General features: G+C 53.4%; 1 protein-coding gene across 1 annotated transcript in view; it reads right to left on the reverse strand.

Moving 5' to 3' along the window:
• Nucleotides 1-1863, reverse strand: part of Egfr (epidermal growth factor receptor) — a 127501-nt gene extending 125638 nt beyond the window's left edge. The window contains exon 1 of the mRNA XM_023706917.1: nucleotides 1672-1863. Coding sequence (XP_023562685.1) covers nucleotides 1672-1765 — 94 coding nt within the window. The 5' untranslated portion in view covers nucleotides 1766-1863. The remainder of the gene's footprint in view (nucleotides 1-1671) is intronic.
• Nucleotides 1864-9617: the final 7754 nt, after the last annotated feature.

Below are 9617 nucleotides of genomic sequence, written 5' to 3' on the forward strand. Positions count from 1 at the left end.
CCCTCAGGGTCCTGTAAGCAACAAGAGTCCACACCTTGCCCAGCGGACCTGAGGATCAACAGGAGGCTGCCAGCGGTTCTGACAGCACTTAGATCCAGTACAACAGGTGAGAACACACATGTTATAGCAACGGCTAACCTGAAGGAAGCCCATCTCAATGAGAACTGGTCAGCAGCATTTCTAAATAACCTCTCACACACAAACCATCATCTGTTTTTAATACTGTCGCTTTAAGATTCAGTACTTTACTTTAACTGAACTTGTTTGCTACTGTTGTACTCAGGAACCTCTGTCTAGGAGACGCAGGACCAGCGCACAAGTTCAGTGGGTTCAGGTTCCTCAGAGTTCAATCTAAAGAGAGGAAAGGGGTCCCCTTGGCACACAGGTGCCACCTGCTCCTGAGGACTCTCCTATCAGCTGGTGAAGGGAGGGCAGGCAGGTGGCCAGGGCTCCCAAGTGGGCAGGGAGGAGAGGCTGCTCTCTGCCCCTCAGCCAGGTCACAGAACCTTCATTTGGAAAGGCGCACTGGTCCCCCTTTTTCCTAGATTTTGCAAGACTCCTGCTGCAGGTGTTCCAAAGGAGCTTTGTACCTTGGCAGGAAGTCTCCCAGGAGACTTCCCCGGTTTCCTCCACGCCAGAAACTCTTGAACCCATGCCCAACAGAACCACCCACACGGAGCAGCTCTTGAAAGCCCACTGCCCTTGCCCAGGCCAGCGCCCAGGACTACGCAGGTTGCGTTCTGCTCTCAGCAGTTTCCGGCACAGCACTCTGGAGCACTACCCTCCTCCAGCTCCTCAGCACCAGCGCCAGCCATGCCAATGACATCAACGGCAAGCAGGGGCCTGACTCTCTTCCGGGTTGCGCAACACCACCTAACCTGCTCTTCTCTCTAGGGGGTTCAGGGTGGGCAGCACGGGTCCTCCCGAACCAGGCACAGCGATCTCACTTTTTCTTTAATACGCATACTATGTTGGTGGTTGTCCTAGTATCAGACTTCAAAACAGCAGAAGGAAACATCCCAAAGAGAAAATCCGGAGTACGAAGAACCTCGTTTCAAACATGCAGGACTGACAGTGTGGAACCAAGCCTGGGGAGCCCTCAGGTGAGGGGCGTGGGAAGCAGGCATATGGGGACCCAGGTGGGGCCCGCGCCAAGGGAGGCCCAGCGAGGCTCACCGCAGGCTGGGACGAGCCAGGCTGACTCTCGCATCCGGTCGGGCAGGGCGCACACCTGGCTACAGACCGAGTGATCCCCACCGCCCACCCAGGCGTGGAGCCCTGCACAGTTCTGCGCCAGGGTTGGGGGATTCGCAGAGGGACGCGGAGGTGTATGTGTGGCGGAGGGGGGTCTGTCTCAGGGTCCCGGGGTCCCAGGTCCCTCCTCGCTACGGTGCCCTAGGTCCGCCCGGCCCGGGCGCAGCGCAGCCAGGGAAGTAGGGAGCAAAGTTGGAGCCCGCGCTGGCTTGTCCTGTCTCGGCCTCCTCAGGGGCGCCCTAGCCGGCTGAACGCAGTCTACCAAGTCCCGGGGCGTGGGGGACGCAGACTGTGAGTCTGGGACGCGAGGACACCGGACACAAGACATGGGGTCGAGGGACGCGGATGCGGGGCTTGGGACGCCGGCGCGGAGACAGGGGACGCAGACTCCCGCTTGGGACCGGGTCGCACACTCACCGCGCTTCTCCTCCGGCGCCGCGCTCGCCCCCAGCACCACCAGCAGCGCGTACAGCGCTAGCCCCGCCGCCCCGCACGGCCGCATCGGCAGCATCGCTCTGTCCCGGCGGGCGCTGGTCTTCGTCCTCTCCGCGGGGCTCGCGCTCCGGGACTGCGAAGCTGCGGGAACCGGCCCTAGCGGTGGCGGGGGCCGTGGGCGGGGCCTTGTCGTGGGGCGGGACGGGGCGGGGCCAGGCCGAGGCCTTGGGCGGGACCGAGCATCAGGGACCCGGCCTTGTCGAGGCCGGGCCGCGGCTGAGGCCATGGGCGGGGCCTGGACCCGGGGGCGGGGGCGGGAGGGGCCAGGTCGCAGCCGTGGGCTGTAGGCGGGGCTTGGGGCAGCGAAGCCGGTCGCGCTGCGAGCTGGGCAGGGACTGGAACTGGGCCGGACCGTGAGGCCCGCAGATTCCCCGCCGCGCTCGCCGGCGCTCCTGAGCTTTCTCTGCAGGTGCGCTCCGCTCCCCTGGCACCCGGAGCTGGCAGGGGTCAGAGGCAGCAGAGAAGGAAGGGCGCTCGGGAGGCAGAGTCCCCGAGCCCTTGGGAAGAGGGAACCGCCCTGGCACAGCGCAACCTGGGCGGGCAGCGTACGCTGGAGGAATCCGGCGGGGCCCCTTGCACAGGCAGAACCAGACGGGACGGGAACTGCACTCACAGGAGGAGGCGCAGGGCGCGGAGGCTGGGCGCAAGCACATAGAAGAGTTCTCAGAGGCCAGGGTCCTTGCCCTGGGCGTCCAGCAGCGACACAGCAAGACGTCGCAGGGACGGGGTGGGGGGAGGGGGGCTTCCCGGAACCGCCAAAGTTCTTCTGCAGACTCCGCCCCACCTGCGGAGGCCTCCAGAGCCTCCCCTGGTGGAGTCCGCGGCCCTGGGTCGGTCCGAGTGCGAGCCAACACCCTCCCCACATCTCCTTCCCATGGGGCTGTGCAGGGTCCACCTGGCCTCCTGCTAGGCTGTATTTTACCTGGGCGATGGTGGAGCCAGGGCTGTCTGCCAACCACAAGCCTGCAGCTGCTTCTGTGGATAAACACAAGCAATCGCTCCTGGATCTTAACAAATCAGGGCAATCCCTACACTTTGAATTCCTGTGCTTGATCTCTCCAAGATTCCAAAGGAACTCAAGGCAGTTTGTAAAGAAACACGAAGGCAAGTGCCTCGGAGCATAGCAGCTGGGAAGCCCAACAGAGAGCAGCCAGACGAAAAGGGCAGTAAGTCTTCAAGGCACAGGCCACAGAAGCCCGCCATGGGCCACAGACGCTGTCACACCCTCCTCCCTGTCAAGGAAATGTAGCAGTGACACAAACTGTACTGTCCTTGTATTAAATGTAAAGCACTTTAAACTGCAGCCCATTCTGAAGGCTTGCTAGGAAGTTCTCCCCGGTTGCAGGAGAGTCTCCCAGGGTGCAGAGCAGTCTGTGCGTGTTTGTGACAATATCCTTCAGCGTGACCACGATGTCACTGGACCTCAAGACTCAGGGCTTTGAGGAAGTGACTACTAGAGGGGCAGTGGTGCTATGGTTTGGGGGAAGGTGTAGGTTTTCTGCCTGCCCCCTTGGGGCCTCTCTTTCAGCCGTTTCTCCTCCTGCCCTTCACAGAGTGACTTTCGGGTTGGTGTTATACTCCAAGGCGGGCGCCTGGAATGCAGTGATAACAGTGTTATGTGTGAGGGGCTGGACTGGACTGGTGGCAAGGACTTCCTCTTTGAAGACCAGAGGGGCCTCGCTTAGATGGCCCTGCAGAAGGTGCTCTCCAAGGTCTCGAGGCTGAGGCAGAGTGCCCTATGCTCCTGCCATCACTGGAGGATGACACCTGCAGCCCGGCTCTGCTGAGCACAAACCACATCCTCGCCTGTGCAGGGAAAGCTGCCTTGTGCTTATGCCTGCCCTTGTTGGAGCGGATGGCTCTCCACCTTGGAGAGGCTCTGCAGCTGCCAATTCCCCGTGCAGGGTTGGCCCACAGGAAAGCCCAGCTCCAAACCCTGTGGAGGCGGGTTCTTCATCCTCCTCTTGCGCTTCTACCCCTGGCCAGGGGATGGTGTCCTGACACCAGATCCACTGCACCTTGTTAATTGTTAACTCAGTCCCGGGTAACATTAATGCTTGGCCAAAACATCTTCAGATTAAAGCCCGTCTACTAGCGAATATATATGAGACTCTAGTCCTCCCAAAACAAACCTTTTTCATAACACAGGCCGTTTGTCCTCAAGCTTGCATACAAGAGAAACACTTCCTTTTGCTAATGAGTGGTTGTTTTCCCAGAAGAAAATTCTGAGAATGTCGAATGGGAGTCCTGTGTTTTCTAGAAGACACACAGGCTGAGTTCTCCATGCACACTGGAAGAAGCGAAGCAGCTTCTTTCCTGGATGCAGAAGCAAGGCTTTCAGATACTTTAATCCATCTCAGGAGTGGGCACTTGGCCACCTGGTTTTGTTTTCTTTTCTTTTTTTCTGGTCTTGGAAGTCAAAACAAAGACTGATGAGGGAAGAATCCAGAGTAGCAGATTTCAAAACCTTAAAATATCTATGCATTTTTATGGATTCTTGGAGCAGTCTAAAGTGGCTGTACTCCCCTCCGAGGAGACAAGGTTTCTCCTTCCCCTAAGCCCTTTCTGCACAGTGGCCAGTCTCTAGGGTGCTGGGGTGAACGAGGAAGCTGTGGCTCTCAAAGCTGAAACTTCACCAAAGCTCCTGCTTCTAAAGTGGGACTCCACTCGGATGGCGGGTGGTGCCTGCAAACAGCTCTTCTGCAGAGATATTTAAAGGATCTGATAATGATGCTGTACCTAGGGAAGACAGCTGGGGGGTAGATGTCGGGGGTTGGAGGAAGAATCAGTTTGCAACTGTTCCACCTTTTCTAGGCCTGGGTTTTGTTCTGTGTACCTGTACCACCTGCTTCTTCCTGACAGGGTTTGGCCCTCATGTGGCCCTGCTCGGCTCAGGTGCTACTGGCGGTTTGAGCCATTTATCCCTTCTCATCTGGGCCAATCTGTGCACATGATTCCACTGAGACCTGTATCCTGCAGAGGAGACAAAGTGTGGGCTATGCTGGTGGCAGACTGAGAAGGTTTCCCTAGATGATCCCACCTTCTCCAGAATGGAGGCTGTGCAGGGTGGAAGAGCAGCCTTGGTCCTGCATCTGAGCAGCAAGTAAATCACCAAACAAGGGGAAACCTAGCAGTAATTCTTGGATCCAGCAGAGAGTTGAAGTCCCAAGGCACATCCCTGCCACCCCCAAATTGGAGCCCTGGGTGGAAAGAGGCAGGAAAGCACCAGCAGCTCCTGGGGCACAAACTTGTGACTCTACCCAAGCCTGAGCCTGGACAGGAAAACCTGAGCAGCCAAGGGCACTTGCTGGGCTCACAGTGGCCAAGAGGGACAGAGGAAGGACTTCAAGAGACCCAGGCACTGGGCGGGCGCTGGTGGGGACCGTGCACCACGTGTGCTCCTGAGACTGAGCTGCAGCGCAGTCCTTTGGTGGATGGCTTCTTCTGAGGCAGGGTCTTACCAAGTCACCAGGTTTCCTCCCCAGGCTGGTCTAGAACTTTGATCCTCCTGCCTCAGGCTCCCAGCATGCTGGCATTGCAGGTGTGTGCCACCACAGCTGGGTCACATACTTGTGTGGGTTTGGCTTCTAGGAGCCCACAGATTCTCATGTCAAGGGTTGGAGACAAATCTATGGTGCATCTGGCTGGGGCGGGGGTCCCTGGGGCCAGCACACCTGGGAAAGGGACAGCCAACTGCCGCCACCTCGGGCTCCAGAAGCTTGCCGTCTCTACACAGGGGCACTGCAGCGCTGAGGCCTGGCAGGAACCCAGGCAGTGCCCCCCCCCCCGCCTCTGCCATCTGGCCAGGGCCTCACTGCCTTCGTTCCTGCTCCCCAGCCCACCACATCCACCTCTCAACATGTCTCACTAGAGACAGAAAGAGTCAGGCGTGACAGGCATTGGAAGCCCTTGCTCAGCAGAGCATCTGTGATGGGCTGGGGAGCTGCAGTACTCTGATGGGCATCTGCAGGTCGGCTCCTCTGGCCACAGCAGCCTGCACTCTTCTCTGGAGCTCACGCTGCGTGTACAGTGAGTAGGGCCAGAAGGCCACCCGGGCAGGGCCACAGGAGTAAAACTCCAGATGGCCTCTGCACCCAGAAACTACAAAGGTGGCTTGTAAAACACAATTTTCTAAAAAAAAAATTGTCTTTAGTCCTCAAGCTATTTATTTATTTATTTAGCAGTACTGGGGATTGAACTCAGGCCCTTGCGCTTGCCAGGGAAGCACTTATTTCACTAAGCCATCTCCCCAGCCCCCAAACTGCAATTAAATTAGAAATTAGAAACCAATTTAATAGAATTAAATTAGAAATCAATAACACAAAATAGCTGGAAAATCCTCAAATATTAGAGATTCAGTAGCACATGAGTATCACACAGATGCCAGATGAAATATCAAAAGAAAATTTTAAATATTCAAATTAAAATGAAAGCACTGTGTCTCCAAGTCTGTGAGCAGCAGTCAAGGCAGCAGCAAGAGGGAAATTTATAGCGTCAGTGAGGAGAAACCTGGAAGGGATCGCTTCCACTTCTGCCTGAAGAGGCCGAAACAAGTGGGAGCGTCAGACCCAGGAGAAAAGAAGCAATGCCAGGAAGGCCTTGGAAACAGGACCTCCCCCGAGAAAGTCAGTGCAGACCCAAGGCAAGCCTTCCCTGGTAACCTCTGACGGAACTAGGAAAGGACCTGGAAGTGTGGGAGCTCCACGTGGCAGAGCAGAGGTGGAGATGGGGACGAGGGCACTGGCCTTAGCACGGGAGGGGCTGATTCCTTACATGGGAAACCAGCTGAGCTCATAAAACCCAAACCACTAAAATTCACACAGAAAAGCAAGCATCCTGTTAGTCCACACCCACTAAAGAAACTGAATGAACTATTAACAACTTTCCAAAACAGAAAACACTGGTAAAGCTACCAAATATTTAGGGAAGGGATGATACCTATTCTGTTTGTCTTTTTGAGACTACGAAGAAAGGAGTACAGAGACTGCTTCTTAATTTATTCTGCAAAGTAGGCTTTCTGCAGAACCAGGCCAGCGTGTGTTGAGGAAGTAAGACTGCATGCCGCTGCATCTTAGAAGCGCAACTACCACCTCCGGGACAAAACGCTAGCAAAGCCGGCACACCTGTGGCGTGGTGCTCACACCTACCACCCCAGCGCCAGAGGCGGATGATAGGTTTGAGTCCAGCTGAGGCACTTGGGGAGATTTTATCTCAAAATCAAAATAAAAGGACAGGGACCATAACTCTGTGGTAGAGCACCCCTGAGTTCCATCCCCAGTAGTGCTGAAAAGAAAGAAAAAGAAAAGAGAGAAAAAAATAGAAAATATTACATATGTGAAACTACATTTTCCATGCAATGCTTCACCATAATTGGGATTTATGCTATATACATGAGGTTTGTTGTAAACTCCAAAATCCATTAAGGATTGTCAGCATGTCAACAGGTTACAGAAAAATTACAGGATCATAGCATAGCAATAAATGGGAGAAAGGTACTCGACAAAACTCATGACAAGAACTCTCACCAACTCCACATACAGACGAATTTCCTCACCTTGGTAGGGAATGGATACCAAATACTCACAGCTAAAGTCAGAGTTCAGAAACCAAGGTGTTCTTGGTAGGACCAGGGAGGAGGCAAGCGTTTTCCTTTTAGAATTGCTGTCTAATATTGTATTGGAAGTCCTGGCTAATGCAATGACCCAAGGAAATAAAGGTACAATGAAATTATAATATAATCATAATATTATAAATTATGTATGTATAAAATCATCTGTATTCACAGATGACCTGATCATATATGTAAAAAGTAAAAAAACAAAAAACAAAACAAAAAAAACCAGAGACAGGAAGCTCTCACATGGGCTGGGTATGGTGGCACAAGCCTATAATCCCAGCACTCAGGAGGCTGAGGCAGGAAGTTGGCTATGAGTTCAAGTTTGAGGCTAGCCTGAGCTACACAGTGAGTTCAAGACCAACCTGAACTGCATAAAAAGGACAGCCTGAATTGTCTCAAAAAGATTAAACAAACAAACAAAAAGCTCTAGCATGGTTGTAGGATATAGGTTAACATAAGAAAGTCAACTATTTTCCCACCAAAGAATATACACACTTCTACTGTGAAGGAAAACTATAAAACTATGGTGAAAAATATCAAAGAAGAACTAAATGATTGGAGAGATATTCCAGGCTTATGAAAGACCCAGCACTGTCATATAACAGAAAATGCCCCTCCCAGCCGGAAAGCTCCTGCTTCTTAGCTGTCCAGGCCATAGTTCCTGCTCCAGGCCCTGCTGCTCCTGCTCTTCATAACAACTGGTCGCTGTGATGCACACTGCAGAAGCCAACCCCCGTTGACACACCATCTGCTTCTGTGCTTCCAGCCTGCTCGCCTCACATAAGCGGTAGACCACCAGGGAACAGGGCCCCGCTGTTTTGCACACAATCCCAATCAGTGCCCATCTACATAAATAAAGCTGCCGCTATGCCCTGGGTGTCGTTTCTGTGTTTCTGTTCACCACTGCATGAAGAGTTTCATTCTTCCTAACTTGACCTCCTGATTAAATGCAATCTCAATCAAAATCCTAGCAAGTGAGCTTGTGAACACCCAAAACTTGATTCTCATGCTCATAAGAAGAATTAAAAGACTCAGGCTACCTGGTGCCTTAATGGAAGGGAAGAACAAAGTTAGGGGATTGATACTGCTCAATTTCAAGACAGTGTGGTATCAAGAAGCAGTGGATGTAACAGTGGAATAAAACGGCAAGCCCCAAGTGGGATCCACACAAGCACCATTGACTGGGTTTTGACAGAGGAGCAAAAGCAGCTCAATAAAGTAGATACATAGTCTTTTCTGCAAAGGTGGAACAATTAGGCACCTAGGTGAAAAAAAAAAGAAGATAGACCCAGATCTTCCACGTCAAAAGTTAGCTCCCTGAAAAACTCATAAAAATGTAATATAGGAGAAAACTAGATGAGCTGAGGTGTGAGGGTGACACTGTAGACACGATGCCAAAGCACAATCCAGGAAAGAAAGAGCAGCAAAGCTGGATTTCATTAAACTTTTAAAAAATCTACTGTCCAGAGAACAATGTCAAGAGTAAGAGTCTGAGAAAATAAGCTACAGACTGGCAGAAAATACACACGAGACACCTGATAAAGAATGTTGCCTAAAATGTACAATGAGCTCTTATTAGTTGCCAGTATGAAAAGAAATAACCCAATTTTAAAAGTCCTAGAGAGATCTCACCACAGAAGGTACAGAGATGGCAAATAAGCCACTGAAAACTTCACCCCTCGTTTCTGGGGGGTTGCAGGTCAAAGCAGCCAGCGTTATTATGTGCAAAGCACCCACAAGGTCAGATCCTGTGGGGCCCCGTGGCAGAGCCCTCGCTGTGCCCCCACCTGCGTGAGCACTGTGGCACTCCTGGGCTGTGGCGAGGCAGCTGCGCACACTGCACAGGCTCTTACCCAGTGGCCCGGGAGCTGCCCCTCCATGCTCAGCCAAGTGAGTGGAAAGTCACGCCCACACAAATCTGAGGTGGATATTCACAGCAGCCTCATTTGTTGTTGCCAAAACTCGGAAGCAATCAAGATGCCTGCCTGTGGAAAGGGTTGGAGAGGCTATACACACAGATGGGCCATATGAGTCCATGCTAAGAGCTGATACAGAAGCCACTACAGCACACAGAAGCGAAAGAAACCTTTTGGTGCGAGTGGGGGTGGAGCCCAGGACCTTCCCACTGCCCTGTCCTCCCACCCGCTGCCCTGTCGTTCCACCCGCTGCCCTGTCCTCCCACCCGCTGCCCTGTCGTCCCACCCGCTGCCCTGTCCTCCCACCCGCTGCCCGGTCCTCCCACCCGCTGCCC

This window comes from Octodon degus, unplaced genomic scaffold (assembly GCF_000260255.1).
Source record: "Octodon degus isolate 3935 unplaced genomic scaffold, OctDeg1.0 scaffold00275, whole genome shotgun sequence".
Lineage (NCBI taxonomy): Eukaryota > Metazoa > Chordata > Mammalia > Rodentia > Octodontidae > Octodon > Octodon degus.